At 55.8% G+C, this 17,732-nt stretch overlaps 1 protein-coding gene across 2 annotated transcripts in view; it reads left to right on the top strand.

Annotated features, from left to right (window-relative positions):
• The window catches only part of COL5A1 (collagen type V alpha 1 chain), a 209,079-nt gene that overhangs the window by 168,405 nt on the left and 22,942 nt on the right, over positions 1-17,732 (top strand). For both annotated transcript variants that reach the window (XM_010372767.2, XM_010372766.2), the window contains exons 43-61: positions 2,484-2,591; positions 3,559-3,612; positions 4,609-4,662; positions 4,760-4,867; positions 5,718-5,771; positions 5,873-5,980; positions 7,241-7,294; positions 8,084-8,191; positions 8,858-8,911; positions 9,215-9,268; positions 10,286-10,339; positions 10,976-11,029; positions 11,851-11,958; positions 12,044-12,097; positions 12,196-12,249; positions 13,314-13,421; positions 15,315-15,368; positions 16,171-16,206; positions 16,595-16,648. In XM_010372767.2, coding sequence (XP_010371069.1) covers positions 2,484-2,591; positions 3,559-3,612; positions 4,609-4,662; positions 4,760-4,867; positions 5,718-5,771; positions 5,873-5,980; positions 7,241-7,294; positions 8,084-8,191; positions 8,858-8,911; positions 9,215-9,268; positions 10,286-10,339; positions 10,976-11,029; positions 11,851-11,958; positions 12,044-12,097; positions 12,196-12,249; positions 13,314-13,421; positions 15,315-15,368; positions 16,171-16,206; positions 16,595-16,648 — 1,332 coding nt within the window. The remainder of the gene's footprint in view (positions 1-2,483; positions 2,592-3,558; positions 3,613-4,608; positions 4,663-4,759; positions 4,868-5,717; positions 5,772-5,872; positions 5,981-7,240; positions 7,295-8,083; positions 8,192-8,857; positions 8,912-9,214; positions 9,269-10,285; positions 10,340-10,975; positions 11,030-11,850; positions 11,959-12,043; positions 12,098-12,195; positions 12,250-13,313; positions 13,422-15,314; positions 15,369-16,170; positions 16,207-16,594; positions 16,649-17,732) is intronic.

The following is a 17,732-nucleotide window of genomic DNA, read 5'->3' as shown; positions in this document are numbered from 1 at the left end:
CCGCTACTGGCCTAGACCTATGGCTGGGCTCTTCATAGGAAAGCTTATTTGGAACTGGGGAGTCCCGTTTCTTGGTTGGGGGGCAGGTGTACAGACCAGATGTCCAGCAAAGAAGGGGCAGGGGATGGGTGGATCACGGGAAGACCAGTCACCTTCCTCTGTGTCCAGGAAAGCCCACCTGCTGGTGAGCCCCAAATTTTGCAGGCTTTGTGGAGCCTCAGGAGTGGAGAGGAGCATGTCTTGAGGCCGCCCAGATCTTGGTCCCCATGAAGGAGATGAGTGAGCGCCCTTGCCTAGATGCTTCCTGCCAACCTGCTTTTGTAAATAACCCACAAAATACCACTTACCGTCCAGAAGTGGTCCACCCTGACCCGTGTTTGACTTCTGCCACACAATTTTGCGATGTCCCCTACCCCTGCATTCAATCAGCTATGGAGACCAATTTAATCTCAGCTTTTCCTTCCCAGTACAGACGGTCGGAGTGAGCTTGAGTTCACTGGGGCAATCAGCAGATATCAGTGCAGACCATGTCAAATTGAGTCAGGTCTGAGTGCTGATTGTTAGAAAGCTGTTTTCTTTCTCTTTTTTTTTTTTGAGATGGAGTCTCGCTCTGTTGCCCAGGCTGGAGTGCAGTGGCACGATCTCGGCTCACTGCAACCTCCGCCTCCTGGGTTCAAGCGATTCTCCTGCTTCTCAGCCTTTCCAGTAGCTGGGATTACAGATGTGCGCTACCACACCCGGCTAATTTTTGTATTTTTAGTAGAGACAGGGTACCGCCATCTTGGCCAGGCTGGTCTCGAACTCCTGACCTCAGGTGATCTACCCGCCTCAGCCTCCCAAGGTGCTGGGATTACAGGCGTGAGCCACTGCGCCCAGCCAGAAAGCTGTGATTTTCTTGTACATTTCACTCTCAGTGGCTCGTGGGTGGCAGGAACAGCCTACGTTCCCTGGGCAGGAACTTCCCTGGAAACCACATTGGAAACATCTGGGCCATTGAGAATCTGTTTAATATGTTATTGGCAATTTTGGTGATTTCTAATCATTTCCAGTGAGGCACCCAGGACATGGATCCAGCTGGATTCTGTGCCAGAACACTGAAGCCAACTGGGCAGTCAGTGCGTAGAGTGCGCACAAAGTCAGTTGGAAATGGCTCGGTTCACGGTTTCAAGAGAGTAAATATTTAAGCAGAAACCTTGCAAGAGTTGCTCTATCCAGGGAGAAGCTCGTTATCCTCCCAGAATAGCTCCAGAGGGAAGGAAAGGCCAAGCAAAGGTCGGACATCTCCGAGAACTCCCGACCTGACTGGGAATGTAGGACGGGAAACTTCCACAAAAGCCCCACACGTGGTCTTTGCATTCTCTGGCTTAAGTAGGGTAGAAATTTCTATGAATAGGAGCTAAGTTTGAGGAGCAGGATGTGCATTGTGGAGGGAGGAAATGGTAAGACGAAATAGTGATGGATGACTAAATCCCAGCTACATTTAGACCAGAACATTGCATGTACATTCCCTCTTCCATGTTTCCCTTCCCGATGTGCACACTCTCCTCCTGTGTATCTGTCGAAAGACAGGGATTCCTGTCTGGAGTGAGAAAATATAGGCTGCTCACCGAGTGATGTGATGGCTGGTAAAACCGAGCAAAGCAAGAACTTAAGAAGGATCATTTGAGATTACCAAGCAGGCAGTTAGGAGGAAAATGAAGTTACAGGGACAGGAAAAATAGGGTGTGCGTATGCATGCAAGCATGTCCTGTGTGTGTACGTGTGCGTGCATACTCATATATGCATGCCCATAGCTGTTGGTGTGCTTGTTTGTGTGTATGTCCTTGTGTGTGCATGCATGTCCTTGTGTGTACATGTCGGTGCATATTCGTGTGTGTGCACGTGCATGTGAGTATGCTTGTTTTGTGCACATGTTTGTGTGTGCATACATATATATGTATATACACAGGCATATTTGCATGTGTGCATATATGTACATGTTGGTGTATGCTTGTATGTCTTCATGTGTGTGCATGCACATCCTTTTGCGTGTGTGCAGGGAGAGTGCAGAGAGTATAAAGAATCAGAAAGTTGGTGAAGGCTGGAGCTCAGGCTATCCCGGTCACTGGGCTTGGCTCCCAGTCACTAGCTTAGACGATTCACATACAGGCTCATTTTGTTTGAGCCTGAATTCTGGCTGGCTGGGTTTGGATCCTGTCTCTACTGCTCACTAACTGTGCCTCAGTTTCCCCATCTGTGAAAGAGCAGCCTTTCATGGGATGAGTATGGATTAATTGAAGCGATGCACCAGAAGTTCACGGTCCGGGGGCGGGCTCAGAGTCGGCCCTCAGTGGCCCTGGCTGAAATCCATTAGGACTGTGGGGACAGTCAACCCTCACCAACTCCCACTCCCTGCCGACGGGTCCCTCTCTTGGGTAATGAGCTGGTGGGGGGATGTTCCCAGGTTGGAACCACATTTGACCTGAGATTTCTGTATTCTCTAGGGTGAGAAAGGCCCCCAAGGCCCAGCTGGCCGAGACGGTCTCCAGGGTCCTGTGGGGCTCCCGGGTCCAGCTGGCCCTGTGGGTCCCCCTGGAGAAGACGGAGATAAGGTAAGGCGAATCCAGAGTGACCCATGGCTGGGCCTGGCTGGGCAGGCGGGTGCGAGGGAGGGTGGCGAATTTAAAGGATAGGATGCCAGTGGGTAGAGCGGCTCAGCTGGTGGAGTGATACTGCACCCACCCCGCAGCCCTGGCGTTAGGGGATAATGTCCCAGCAGCCCACAGATAAATGGTAATACCCGCAGTCCCCGGCATGCTTGAGGGACTTAGAAACCACCTCCTCCTGTGTCATTTTGAGGTTGCCCACGACATTTGCTGTGAGTAGCCAGAGCAGAGAAAAATCTTCCCGGTCCCCCCCGAATCATGTCCAATTCTGAAGCTGCAGAGCCCGGTTTAATGAGGTTTTGCTCAATATCTATTTTTAAATGTCTCCACTTGAATTATCCAGGCTCCCGTTCATTAAGAATGTGCTTTATAATTCTCAAATGATGACTGCAGGAGCTTGTATTTTATCCTTCATTTAATGCAGACAGTGAAATTTTGCTCTGCTGTAACTTTCTATTTATGACCCCTCTCTGGGAACATTTCCGACTTGGTCACCTCTGCATGGATGATGCCTTAGGTCTCTGGGCAGGAGACAGCCTTGCACCAACAGGAACAACAGAGAGGATTTTAATAACTTCTTTGGCAACACAGTAATTGAGTTGTCTGTTATTATGTTGTCATGGCAGCGGCCCAATTTGAAAAACAGAGTAAATATTTTCAGTATGACTTTTCCCACATTTTCAGGTCTACTAAAAGCCCGTCTAGCATCAGATCAAGACCTCATCCCTTTTAGCCCGTGTATTAAAAAGGAAATCAAGCTAATATATGGAAACATTTATGCATAGGAAAATTACAGGGCCACGTGGAAAAGACACTGTTCTTAATCTCCAAGAAAAATTCATTATGGGGAACAGAAAAGGTCCAAACGGTTGTCAAACTGTCTAACAGAATCCCACACACCTTCTTCCCCTAGGGAGAGATCGGGGAGCCAGGGCAGAAAGGAAGCAAAGGGGACAAAGGAGAGCAGGTAAGAGTTGGCGCGGGGGGCGCGGCGGCCCCCAGGTCCCCAGGGGCCTCGTCACAGGCTGTAGGCCGTGTGCCATGCACGTTCTCTTCCAGCATTGCTGATGACTGGCAGGACATGCTGTGAAAACCTCCCATGCATGTGTGTTCCAACAACATCTGTGTGTGCACACGCATGCATATCTGGGAGTGAGTTTCTCTGTGTTAGAATGAACAGGATGCATCCTCCGGTTTTGTGAAATTAAACACATCAAGCGTTTCTGTCCTTGAGGGTTTGGGTTCTGCAGACACACGCATTGCCCTCTGAGGTGAGGGAACCAGACTGCTGCGGCACAGGCAGCACCATTGACCAAATGCCTGTTCATTTTTCCCGTTTTTGTTTCTTCATCTGTTCAGAAATCCTAGTGTGTTCTTGCAAAAGCCCCATCACTCTGCTACCAGCTCCCACCCGATGGGTGAAATGTCTCCTTCTCTCCTGTACAGCCAGGCCTTTCCCCCAGTCTGCTGATTCCTAGTCAAGCAGGATCCGTGCTCCTGGGAGGCCTGCCGCAGGGGCTGTGTCCTTCCAGCCGTGGGTTGGGCTACCGGGGCCAAGGGCACTGTGCCTTCCTTGCTTGCCTCCTTCCTGTGGTCCCATGCTGGAGGTCTCTTGAGGATGGCACAGCAGGGGACATGGTGCTGGGACCCTCACTGTTGAAGGGGGCCTCACGTGCCCGTGTTGTGGGTGCATGGTGGGAGCTGAGATGATGCATGGTGCTCTCGAGAGACGTTGGGGGCAGCTCTTTGCCATCCAGAAATGGGCTCGGGGTGGAACCAAGATCCTCATCTACCTCCCAGAGGCTGCGGCAGGCTTGCACCATGGTGCAAGGAACGACGCAGGTGGAGACCGAACTGATGATGTTGGATGCATCAGTCCCCGGGCTCAGGATGTGGTCCACCCCTCCCTCAGCCTTATCCACAATCCAGGAAGCCACCCATGTCTCTGTCTTGTTCCCCACAGGGTCCTCCCGGGCCTACAGGTCCTCAAGGCCCCATCGGACAGCCGGGTCCCTCTGTAAGTATCCACGGTCAATGGCCTTTGGAAAGCCCCGTGCCCCCTGGAGCTGCTGGGGTGCCAGCATCCTCACCTGTGGCTGGTTATTCCCCTGCAGGGAGCTGACGGCGAGCCAGGGCCTCGGGGCCAGCAGGGCCTTTTTGGGCAGAAAGGTGATGAAGGTCCCAGAGGTTTCCCTGGACCCCCCGGGCCAGTGGGGCTGCAGGTAACTGCGGGGTTCTCACCACGCTGGTCTCCGCGTCTGACGTCCCCTGTGTCTTTCCTGTGCTCTCCCCTCTTGTCTTTTTAAGAATGGAAAACTAAGGCCAGGCTGCAGGGGGCCTCCCGGGCCTCCTCATTCCAACTGGAAGCGTTGTAGCTTCCCAGAACTCCAGGCCTGCCTGCATTTACCGCTCTTCAACAGTCTCATTTATGTCTGTGCTCACTGTGGAAACTGACGATTCGTAAGAAACACAGCAAGAGTGACTTCTCAATGCACCCCCTAGAGATGACAGCGATAACCATTTGGGCACGTTTCATTGCCATGCCTTTTAAATGTGTGTATTCTCATACACAGAGGCACATATGTAATCGTAGTTGGTCTCTGAAAAATGAATCATGTCGTAAGTCAGAGAGAAAGTTTGTACCCAGCTTTCCCCATTTCCCATCCTCCATTCCCATGTTAGGTTATGAGTGTGTTGAACGTCATTACCCATGACTTTCTATTTATTTGGAAAACATGATTTTTAGTCACTGCACAGTAAGTCAGCATCTGGCGGTGACATAATTTACCCAGGCGTCCCCTGCTGCTGGCTCCTTAGGCTTTATTGTTTTATGGGATCCTGCCACAATCACCTTTGTCGTAAATCTTTGCAATCTCCTCTCCTTGTTTCCTCGGGCTGATTCTGAGACTGGGAACCCCAGGACGTCCTCATGGGTAGCCATGCACAGAGAAGCACCTTCCCGGGACTTCCGATGCTCAGTGGTGCTGTGTGGGTGGAGGTCATGAAAGTCGTGTGTGTGTCTGACATACACGTGACAGAACAGTGCTTAACTGGGAAGTTTCCTGTTCTCAGGGTTTGCCAGGACCTCCGGGTGAGAAGGGTGAGACAGGAGACGTGGGCCAGATGGTAAGTGTGCCTGAGACTCCAACGCCTTGCCGTACTGGCGGCTCAGTTTTGGGGAAACATTTGCGTTTCCTCTGGGCTCAGTGGTCTCTCCCCTCTCCTAGGGCCCCCCAGGTCCCCCTGGCCCCCGAGGACCCTCTGGAGCTCCAGGTGCTGATGGCCCACAAGGTCCCCCAGGTGGAATAGGAAACCCTGGTGCAGTGGGAGAGAAGGTGAGGCTTGTGCCTGCTCTGGTGGCAGATTTGTGGTTGTTTGAGGTGTGTATGTGTGTGTGTATGTGTACATGCGTGCTTGTGGGGGTACATGCATGTGTGTGTACCTCTCTGTGTGTACACAGAGATGAGATGTACTCATCTCTATGGGCATGGCTGGGTTATTCCTATGAAAGGCATTTTGAAATGTAGGCAAATACTTGTGAAATGGAACTGGGAACTCTGACTGTCCATTCGTGACAGCCTTTTGCAGAATTTCCAGACAACGCCCCACCAGCAAAGCCCCTGCCTCCTTCTCCAAGGCTCAGCTCTGGTGGAGACAATCTGTTCCTTAAAGAACTGGTGTTTCTAAGCTTGCAGTTTCCATTTCAGCCGAATTATTTTCTCAAATGGGTCCTCTCCATTTGATCTGATTGGTTTTGGAAGACAGACTCCATGAGCATGATGGACCCGTGTGTGTGTGCATGCCTGTGTGTGTGAGTTCATGTGTGCACACAGGTGCATGTGTGTGTGCCTGCATGCTGGGTAGGACGGCGCTGAGCTGTGACTCCACATCCTTGTTCCTGCATTTGCCCGACTGCAAAAGCACCTCTCCCAGTTCCCCCTGGACAAGAGGGAAGACACAGTGTGCATCCATGTACTCGAGCCTCCTGTGCACGGTTTCCAGAGCTTGCTTTCTGACATCAGTCAGGCCATTAAATTGGAAGACGCCTTCCACCACTGCTCATTTTTTATGATACAGAATTAAAGAGAAATATGCCCTGCTGAGACCACAGGGTGATGGTGTGTGGCTTCTGTGCAGAGAGGTGGTGTTTGCCTTGGTGTCTCTGCCGTAGGGCACGTGTTTCCGTTCACCTGCTGCTACTGTGGGTGCCCCCTTCCCTGCGCCCCTGTGGTCTGTGTCCCTGAGGACTGCGTGCCTGTCCTCCTGCCTCAGCCCTGGCCATCCCCCACCTGGAGTGCCGTCCTAGCCACTTACCAGCTTCTCATAGTTGCCCTCCACAACCCTTGGAGCAGTGCTCCGGGAAAGCCTTCACAGCCAGTGTGCTTGCAACCTGGACACTCTGCCCTGTATCCATCATGTGTCTGCCATATTCCTCATGCACCTCCAATTCCGGAAGTGTCTGGGGATAGCAACCACTGCCCCAGGAACTGCTGGGTCCTGGGTGCCCAGGGGCAGGCAGGCAGCAGGCAGGATTTGGCAAATGCTTGAAACCATAGCACTCACCGCTGCCGTAACCACATGCACTATCTCCCTAGGGCGAGCCCGGCGAAGCAGGCGAGCCTGGCCTTCCAGGAGAAGGCGGCCCCCCGGTAAGTGAGCGGGCACTGCAGGAGGGGTGGGATACGACCGAGCAGATGTGTGGATGGGGTGCTGGGTTGGAGGCTCTGGCTCTGCCTTAGCTCTTCCATCTGTGAAATGGGAGTTGTAACCCCTCCATTGTTTCATGGAATTACCGTGAACAAGGTGTAGGATGTGGGAGTGAGCGTGTGCACGCAGACTTAGCAATAACTACCTGTGTCCAGTCACCTGCAGGGACTCTGTCCTCTGTAGTGTTTGCTCCTGGCCCCTTCGTGGGCTCCCATAAGTGTGAGGGTGTCTGTTGTCACCTCGTTCCCCTGGACCATGAGGGCCAGACTAGGAATATCCAGGCCTTCTCAGGCCGGATGAGTGTTCACTGTGAAGCGAGCCCAAAGGTGGCTTTCAGGCCCAGGACCAGCTGGGTGGACTCAGGTCTCCTGGTTCTAGCTGCTCCCTCCCCATGAGATCCATGGAGTCCGTGGACACCGCTTGTGGTCTTCACTGACTGACGTCTGGTCCAGGAGTCGGTCCCTCCCACCTAGAGCCGAATCTCAGCCTTTGAGGGCTCCCAGAAAGTGAAGGCTCCTCAGGCCCCCCTCAGGGTGCACACAGGAGCTGACTCTGCCCAGGGCTGGGGGAGCAACCTGGCAGCCGGCCCCCTGCAGGGCTCAGCAGATACTTGAAAAGGCTGGTCTGAATGGGGTGAGAACCGGGGAGACCCACCGTAAACCGGCACCTGCCCTGCTCTGGGCGGCGAGGTGGTTGGCTCTGAGAACTTGACCCTGGTGTCTCTCCTCCAGGGACCCAAAGGAGAAAGGGGAGAGAAGGGCGAGTCGGGCCCTTCGGGTGCTGCTGGACCCCCTGGACCCAAAGGCCCTCCCGGAGACGATGGTCCCAAAGGCAGCCCTGTGAGTATGCCGGTCACGCCTCAGGGACCCTGCAGTAGGAGTGGGGCTCTGCACTGGGATCCTTCTGGCTCATTGGCTGTGCACTCTGCTCCGAGAGCAGCTTCAAGACCATTCCATGTCTCGGCTAATTTTTCTAGACACTAGAGGTTTTCATACCAGCTACTGAACCAAAATAGCAGAGATGAGACAGAGGGTGTGGACTGGAGGAGGAAGCCCTGAGTGGTTCTTCTCTATGGGCCAGACAGCCAGCTGAGATGTACGAGTGACAGCTGGGCTTTGGGAAGATGCCCCTGCCCTTGGCCGGCCCTGATTTTGCATCAGAGGGGCTTTGGAGAGGCCCATCCGGAAGTCTGAAGGTCCAGGTTCTACTTCCAGCCTGGAGCTCCCAGGAATGGACCTATGAGTGGAACGCCTGCCCCTTGCTTGGCTCTGGAAAGCAAGAGACAGCTGACCTGTGCCTTGCCCCCTGGCCGGGCTTGCTGGCTCCGGGACATGCTGCACATGGGAGGGTTTCTGTGTCATAAAGTGCGCTGGGGTGTTGGAATTGCTGGAATGTCCTAGGAGCTGGACGGTGGCAGGTGGCTGTCTTGAGGCAGCAACATGATTGGCCACATGTGGTCTCAGTCAGGTTGCTGATGGCCTCGGCTGCCTCTTTCTTCTTTTCAGGGCCCAGTGGGTTTTCCTGGAGATCCCGGTCCCCCTGGAGAGCCTGGCCCCGCGGTAGGTGCACAAGAGGGCAAAGCCACTAGATCCCCACAACGCTGGCCTGCCTCTGCCAGCCCCATGTCCCCTCTTTCTGGTTGTTCTTTGTGATGAACTCTCACTGGGGCAGGCAATGTCCCAAAATGCACTCATGTTCTGGTGATCAGAGCAAGAAGACGCCTTTGACCCCACTGAGCATGCTCTGTGCTGCACCAGGATGGATTTGGGTTTTGGGAAGGGACTGGAGATGCACTGGGAGCTGGTGCATGAACTCAGGGTGCCATCTGGGGGTCAGCAAGGAGCTCGCGTTTGTTCCCACAGGGTCAAGATGGTCCCCCCGGTGACAAAGGAGACGATGGTGAACCCGGGCAGACGGTGAGTCCACAGTCTGGGCTGGCCTCCTGGTGGAGGTGTCAGTGTATTCTTGGGACTTTGCAACTTGCTTGGCTCATGTCTGGGAAAAACTCCAACCTCGTTAATATTGACTCCCTTACAATATTGCTTCCCTTATGATATGGATTCCCTTACGGTATTGATTCTGGACAGTGACAGGGCTCATGAACTCCCTCTGAGATGTATGTGCCATCTCAGCAGCAGGTTTGCAGGCAGCCCCAGGGCTTCCACAACCCGCCACGGGCTTGCACAGGAACGTCAGATCTTACCCACAGCTCTGCCTAGCAGGGCCGGTGCCTCTCCTCACCGGGCCCTTCCTGCCTTACTTTGACCAAGATCACACTGGACATTGCATCTGACGCTTGGCGTTGAGTGTTTTAAACATTGCTTCAAGCCCGGATGGTCTCTCTGGGATGGATCGACCCCCATGGGCCCTGGGCAGGACTGGGCCTGGAGGTGGCCCCTGAGGCTTTGCAGGTGCCCTTGCTCCACGTTGCACCCAGCCTGGCCAAGCGCAGGGGACTGCGGACCTGAGGGCAAAGACCATGTCACCGAGTTGAGAGAAGTGTCCACTCAGAGAAGGCATTAGGGATCAAGCCCCGGGCTGGATTTCCCCAACTGATGGCCTCATTCCACCACTTCCCGGCCTGTGTCCTGGGACGATTCTTGTCCCCGCTTCCATGAAAGGGGATGCCAGTGCCTCGTCCCTGCCCGGGTTGTGGCGAGGACTGAACCAGTCATTGTGTATCAAGAGTCAGTACTGTGAGTGGGAAAGTTCTCTTCCAAAATGCAGAAAACCCGTGGGATGGGAGTCAGGGTTCCTTATGCTGTCACAGCCCGGTGCCACGCTCTCCTAACAGCCTCTGTGGTAGCCCCAAAAGAAGAGAGAGGCAGCTGCAGGACGGCTGAGGAGAGAGTAGACTGAAATCTCCGTGTGTTTTGCCTTAACTGAGTCTAACAGACCCCAGTTCCTGACACTGTTCTTTCTCCCAATACCAGGGATCCCCCGGCCCTACTGGTGAACCAGGTCCATCTGGGCCTCCAGGAAAAAGGGTAAATAATTCTGCAAGCACATCCTCGCCATCAGCTCCCTGCCTGAAGCACCCTCACCCCTTCCCGTCACCTTTTGCTTGGGCCCTGGGTGCTCCGAGCCGCACTGATGTGGAAGGGCTTGGGTATGGCGTGTTCTCCACTTAGCCTCCACCGTATCACAAAATCACAGGCCTGCCGGGCGGACGCAGCTGCTCCTTTTAGGACAGGCCGGCTGCCGACACTGTCAGTGGTATTCATTGTGGGAGAGACTCCCGCAAAGCTGCGAAAGTCCTTTTCCCCTAGCTCAGGTTTTACTGAAGAGCCAAAGCAAATGAGAAGGCATCCTTTGCGGATTGAATAGCCCAGCCACTTGCTGGTGGTGTAGTAAACAGCTGCCTGGTGCACCCAGGACGGAGGCCACACGGAACTCGAGGCGTGCACCGCGCCTCCCCATGTGGCCTGAGAGGCCTTTACCTGGGACTGGAGTCCGTAGGACTCATGCTGAGGACCCGTGTCCCTGTGGGTGGCCCGGAAGCAGCCTCCATGACCCTGCACCCCTGCCCTGCAGCCTGGCACACCCTGAGCGCCTGCACCCGAGCTCGTCCCCCCGCCACTGCAGGACACACTCACCACCTGTTGTTCTCTTACTTGTTTCAGGGTCCCCCAGGCCCTGCAGGCCCCGAAGGCAGACAGGGAGAGAAAGGGGCCAAGGTAATGTGTTTTGGGGCCAGGCCATGACTGCATGGACCTCCCCTAAGGGAGCCCAGTGGGCGGGGAGTGAATAAGCGTGTGGGCAGAGAAGGCCACGGAGGCCAAGAGTGGCCGCCCCAGAGGCACCTGGCTCATGGCCTACCTGGGGAGGAGACCTGGTTCTCTCTCAAGGAGGCAGCCAAGTGCTGGCCACAAGACTGGGGCCATCTGTCCTGCCTGCCTGAGGGAGGAGGCGGGTGGTGGATATGGGATTCAGGGAGCCCAGTGCTGAGTAGTTCTGTCCCCGGGAGCCCTGTGACCTCATGCTTGCTCTTTGAGCCAGCCACACCTCAGCTGCCTACCTCTAAAGTGGACCGTGTCCGATGGTGACCGTGTCTGCTTCGGGGCCGGTGGAGAAGATGGGACGCCATCACCCACGCAGTTGGGTTGGGACCTGGCCTGGAGCACACAGGAGGTTGTTCTGTTGGCAAGGTGTTGGGGGCCTGGCCTGGCACTGTCTGCCTCCCTCCTGGAGGCGCCTGTTGTTAAGTGAGACGGGAGGTTTTGCGGTTCCATCCCTGCTCAGACAATGGTGCTGTGACCCCCGGGCTGTGGTCGGCACTGTCTACGGAGACTGGGGATCCCTGCTGGCCGGGGAAATGTTGGGATGGAGACTTGGCCAGGGCAGCTTCCACAGAGAATGTGGAAAACTAGGGCAACCCTGGATATGGGGTCACCTGGGGCTCTCCCAGAGGTGCCCAGGGTTTCCAGGCAGTGGTCCTGGGCCAGGGTGCCTGGAGCCTCAAGTTCCAGACCTCATTCTGCCCTCCGCCACCCTGCAGGGAGAAGCCGGCTTGGAAGGCCCTCCTGGGAAGACTGGCCCCATCGGCCCCCAGGGGGCCCCTGGGAAGCCCGGACCCGATGGCCTTCGCGGGATCCCTGGCCCTGTGGTGAGTAGGCTGTGAGGGGTGGAGGGGTTGCCAGGTGGAGGGACGGGCGACCCAGCAATTCATGCGGAGTGTCTCTGTGTTTCAGGGTGAACAAGGTCTCCCAGGATCCCCAGGCCCGGATGGTCCCCCCGGCCCCATGGTGAGTGACATTCCCCATGGTGAGGGTAGGGGGTGTGGTGAGTTTGCCGCCCGAAACCCCTGGGATGAGGACTCTGATCCCTCTGCCTCCTCCCACAGGGTCCCCCAGGACTTCCCGGCCTCAAAGGAGATTCTGGTCCCAAAGGCGAAAAGGTAAGAGGAACCTCCCTGCCCAGGCAGTTGTGACTCGGGACCTTTAAATTTGTAACCCTGGGTCTCAAACTCAACAAGCTCTTGCTCTGTCACCCGAATCTGTCAAGCACCTGCTGCAAGCTGGTGGTGGGGACCCTGAGAGGTGACAAAACAAAGGAAAATAGACACGCTGTGTTTGAGGCTTGGCCCCTGCCTTTGAGGGGTACTGAGCAGTTCGGGAGATCCCAGAGGCCCCTGCGGTATTGATGGAAAACCTTCCGGCAAAGCACAGAGGCCCTGGCTGATGGATGCGCAGGATCCCAGGTTGCTGCTCTCCCTGGGCTGGGCAGCCTCAGATCCTTCCCGCAGGAGGTGTGGGGACATTTCTGCAGTGGGAGCAAAGCCCTTTTATTTTTCCTAACTGCTGGGAGTTGTTTTCCACTTGCACTGACTTATTTACAAACATAAAAGGTACTCAGGAGTGAGATGGTTGTATATGAAGCAGAAGGCAATAGGGCCTTCTCATTTCCACTCTGACGTCCGCCGCCACCGCCCCCAGCCCCAAGGCAGACGAGAGCTGGGGCTTCCTTGCGGGGCTTGCCACGGGTTCCTAGAAGACAAACGTAGACAGCGAATGTCATGGATTCTTCTTTTTTAAAAAACAACCCACGATTGTAATATCTGTAATTCTGCATCTTTCTTTCCGTGTCAGTCGACAAACTTTGTTTTAGTTCCGTATAGGAGCAGGCGTTTGGATTTGCCTTAAGGAAATTGGCGAGTGTATACGAAGAGAAAGACAGAGATAAACATTCCTGCTCAGTAAAACCCCTTTATCACTTTGGTCTGTCTCTGTGTCTGTGGCTCCCTGTCTGTTTTTAGACATGACTGTGGCCAGCGAAGGGCTGCCTTGGACCTGCCATTTCGTCACCTGGCCTCTCTGTTGAGCTTGTTCCCTTTCCAGGGGAGGCTGACCATGACGTAAAGATTCCTGTGCCATGGCTGTGCTGCATGCTTCCTGGCCCACCGTGGTCGAGCATGAGGCGTGGCTCCCTCAAATGCCCCTTCCCGTCTTCGTTTTCCCACAGGGTCATCCAGGCCTGATCGGGCTCATCGGTCCTCCGGGTGAACAGGGTGAGAAGGGCGACCGCGGTCTCCCCGGCCCCCAGGGCTCCTCCGGTCCTAAGGGAGAACAGGTGCGTGAGATGGCACTTCTTGCATGTGGGCTGTCGAGAAGCATTTTAGATCCCTGGGGCAAGCACCCAGGGGACCCGAGGCCCATCAGAACCTGGAAGGACGTCCACATGTCAGTTGAGTCCAGTCATCCAGCTTGGCAGATGGGAACATTGAGGAGCTGGGCTCGCCCAGGTGCACAGGGAGCTGGGCAGAGCCGTCTCCCGGTCCCATGCCCTGACTGGCAGGCGGGGCTTCCTCCTCATGACCATGGTGGCCCCCAGAGCTGGAGGGACTGGGAAGTCAGGTCATTTTGCCTGGTTCCCAGCCCTGTGGAAGAGCCTGTCACCCACCACTTGCCCAGGAGGTCACTGGTGACAACCAGCCGTGTTTGCCGGTGCTGCGGGCAGAGTGACTGTTCTGGCTCCTGCTTCCACCCTGCCCCCAGCCGCCCCCAAACTTCCCTGGAAGCCACTGTAGCTCATTGGAGTTTGCAGCCTCTGCAAACCATAGCCAAGGAAACCCCATGCAGGGAGCTTCACTCTGTCCTACACTCTGAGCGACTTGGAAATGGCCTGGGGAGGGTGACGTGTGCCATGGAGGCAGGAGAGAGGATGAGGTGACCTGTGGTGTCTCTGTCCTTCCCCCATGAGGGCCACGGGTCCTTATTCCCATGTGGGAATCTATCCATCCCGAACAAGGTGTGACGGACACACACACGCACAGTATGCTGTGCCCGCCCGCGCCCATGCCTCATAGGATGCCGGGGACAGGGCAGGAGCAGGCAGAGCCCCTGCAGGCTGGGAGTAAGGTGGCATCCTTACCACAGGCTCCAGGAAGGTTGCAGGACATTGCCGAAGGGTGGAGCTCATTGCAAACCCTACATCGCTGGCCACTGTCCTCCATGCCATTGACTGTTTTCATCAGCCGGTGTCCCCAGGTTACAGCAGGGTCCTCAGAGGAATGCCGCCCAGGATGTGGTGGCGCAGTGAACATGAAAATTACAGAGGCATCCAGGGTCCCCACGGCCAACAGGAAAACACCCCTGTGTCCACCTTGTTTGCTCCCCTGCCCTCACCCCGAACTGTGGTCTTGGCGGCATTGCTGATGAAGGTGTCGGGTTAGTGTGCAGGCTTGGCGAGTTGTGGGGTTCTTACAATGAGCCACAGCCCAAGTTCCTGCAGGGATAAGGTGAAGGGAGGGAAGCACTCCTTCCCCAGTGAAATATGGCCATCAGCCCTCCGCTACCCTTGCCTCCAGCTTCCGCCCAGAGAGAGCTCTGAGTGGAATCCGGGGCTGTGCGGGGAGGGGCTGCAGTGGCTCCAGCTGCTCAGGTGTCTGTGGCAAAGCTAGCCGAAGTTCTTCTGTGCCAGCAGCTCAGCCCCCGAGGGAGCCAGTGGGGAGAAGAGGTCTGAGCAGAGGTTCCGTGCTCCAAGGATGCAGAAGGCACATTTACAGGCTGGACAGGACAGTCAGCATGGATGGGACTCCCTGCCCAACCCCTCTGGGCTTAGTTCTAGTGGGGAGACCAACACCATGAGCAGGAAACAGCAAGAGGGGCCCAAGCCGGGACTGCGATGTCAGGGCAATGGTTTCTGTATTTCCGATTGAACGTGAAAAGAGGTGTTCAGCCCGAAGTCCTCAGTGGCCTGGGGGATGAGAGAGAGTTCCTGGCAGCCCAGCCAGGGGAGCAGTACCAAGGGCTGGCAGCCTTAGGGTGGATGCTCAGGTCAATGGCTCCCCCGACATGCACAGCCTGGGATCGGAAAGCAGCCACAGGAGGCTGCTGAGGGGCCGAAGGGGCACCGTGGGGAAGGGACAGGGGGAGCCGAGGGGTGTGGCTGGGTGGCATGGTCGCAGCTCCATGGCTCCACCTTGTCTGAAGGTGATAACCTGCATTTTCTGCTCCTTTTCAGGGTATCACTGGTCCTTCTGGCCCGATTGGGCCTCCTGGGCCCCCTGGTCTGCCGGTGTGTATCTGGGAGGGGTGTGGTCCTTCCTGGGAGGGCAGGGAGGGTGGGGGTAAGCCTTGGGGCCTCAGTATGGGGCTGGAGAATTGTGGAAAAGTCACATGAGAAACTAGAATTGGGGTCTCCAGGGTAGCTTTGCCCATTCACTCAACATTGGGGTCCCAGGAGACAGAAGAAAGGAGGTGGCGTTGCCTGGCGCTGGCTTCGGGTGGGGAAGACAGGGACGGGAAACGGTGGCCATTTCAGGGAACAAGGACACTTGTCTGTAGGCATCTGGCAGAAGCCCGGCCAGCCTGGCCCAGACAAGAGGAGTTAGCTCCCCTCCTCTGGCACTGCCTCCTGGGTCTCACATTGCTGGGAGACCCCGCATCCCCAGGACATCCCCACAGCCGCTGGGTCGCAGGTGCACACGGTCCCCGGGGCCCCTGCTGCGCTGAGTGCTGGCCCCTGCTGTGTGCTCTCAGAGAGGGCTGGGGGGTGCATTTCATCAGCCCCTTCTGAGCCAGGACACACTCTTTTCCGCTGCCCCTCCCCTGGCTGTCTGAGCTGTGGTTTCCTAGCCAGGGTGGGTGGTAGGCCAGCTGGGGGCAGGTAGGACCACCCTGTGTCTCCACGAGGGGTGAGCACCAGCCAGGCCCCGACCCTCCTCCCACTGTCGCCAGGCAAATACAGGCGTAGACTCCTGAGGGGGATGCGGGAGGGAGAGGGGCGAGGGGCGAGACCAGGCTGGGCAGGACATGGAGCACGGTGGGGCTGGAGCTGAGACCCGGCTTGCTGACGCTCTGCCGTCGTCTCTCTGCAGGGTCCACCTGGTCCAAAAGGTGCTAAGGGCTCCTCGGTAAGTGACACGCTGCCCCAGCCAGGCCACATGCCTGGAAGGTAGGGGAGGGCGGCGGGTCCCCTGGCACAGGAACAAACCACCCACACATCCATCCTAGCTCAGGCTCTGCGGCTCACAATCCTCCCGTCTTTCTGAACTGACCCCAGCACGGCAGACTGAGGCATGTGAGCTGCTCACGCCCTGCCCTAGGAAGGGCTCCATCCTGCTCTGTCCTCATCTCAGGGATCCAGGAGGGTATGGGGGTCTCTGCCATTCTCTTCTCTCCTGTGGCTGTGAGGGCCACCTCCCCCACCCAGGTCTCCAGGGACCGTTCTAGAGCTGAAGGTGGATTCAAAGTCCCCTCATGCCTCTGTGACCAAGGGTCGACTCTTTTCTTTCTTCTCAGGGTCCGACTGGCCCGAAGGGTGAGGCAGGCCACCCAGGCCCCCCAGGCCCCCCGGTAAGTAGCCCTTGAAGCCCAGGAAGCGGGGTGGGGGCTCTGGCTAGTTCCGAGGGAATCGAGAAAGCAACTGTGTGTGTGACTGCCCCCCAAAACTCATGAAGCCCGTGTGGTATGTCCGGGCCTTGTCCCTGGCGCACAGCAGGGGGAACGAGCCCCACAGGTCTGTCCACAGGAAGCTTACAGGCCAAATGGCCCTGGGAAGAACAGCTGGTCAGGAGAGAGAGGACACACGTGTGTGTGTGCTGTGTGTATGCATACATGTGAGTGCATGGTGTGTAAATGTGTGAACATGTATATGCGTGTATGTGACTGGGCACGTGTGTGTGCATGTCTGTATGTGTACATGCATCCTGTATATGTGCCTGCATGTGTAATGTGTGTGTACATGGTCTGTATGTGCATGTGTGTACATGATGTGTGTATGGGCGTGCATGCATATATGTGTGGGACACGTATGTGTGTGCATGTGTGCTTGTGTATTTATGTGTGTGTGCATGTGTAGTGCATGTGCATGTATATATGTGTAGTGTGTGTATATTGTGTATGTGCCTGCATGGCTGTGTGTATGTGTGCATGTGTGTGTGCATATGTATACGTGTGCATGCATGTCTGGGATATATGTGCATGTGTGTGTGTGTGTTTATAATGTGTGTGTATGCATACATGTGTGTTGGGATGGGGAGCACTAGACTCGTGTATGTGTGTGTGTGCGTGTGTGTGTGTTTATAGTGTGTGTGTATGCATACGTGTGTGTTGGGATGGGGAGCACTAGACTCGTGTATGTGTGTGTGTGCGTGTGTGTGTGTTTATAGTGTGTGTGTATGCATACGTGTGTGTTGGGATGGGGGAACACTAGACTCGTGTATGTGTGTATGTGTGTGTGCGTGTGTGTGTTTATAATGTGTGTGTGCATGCGTACATGTGTGTTGGGATGGGGGAGCACTAGACGAGGCCCTAGAGGTGCAAGGTGAAGCCAGTTGGAACCAGGGCATGGCGAGAGCACTATGGAACACCCCCCTTTGGTTGTGTAGTCTCTCAACTCCCGTCATGATCTTAGCTGGGGCTTCCTGGAAGTGAATGG

The sequence above is a fragment of the Rhinopithecus roxellana genome, chromosome 16, assembly GCF_007565055.1.
Source record: "Rhinopithecus roxellana isolate Shanxi Qingling chromosome 16, ASM756505v1, whole genome shotgun sequence".
NCBI classification, from domain to species: Eukaryota; Metazoa; Chordata; class Mammalia; order Primates; family Cercopithecidae; genus Rhinopithecus; species Rhinopithecus roxellana.
The sequence above is the reverse complement of the archived record's forward strand: the minus strand, read 5'-3'. Positions and strand labels throughout refer to the sequence as shown.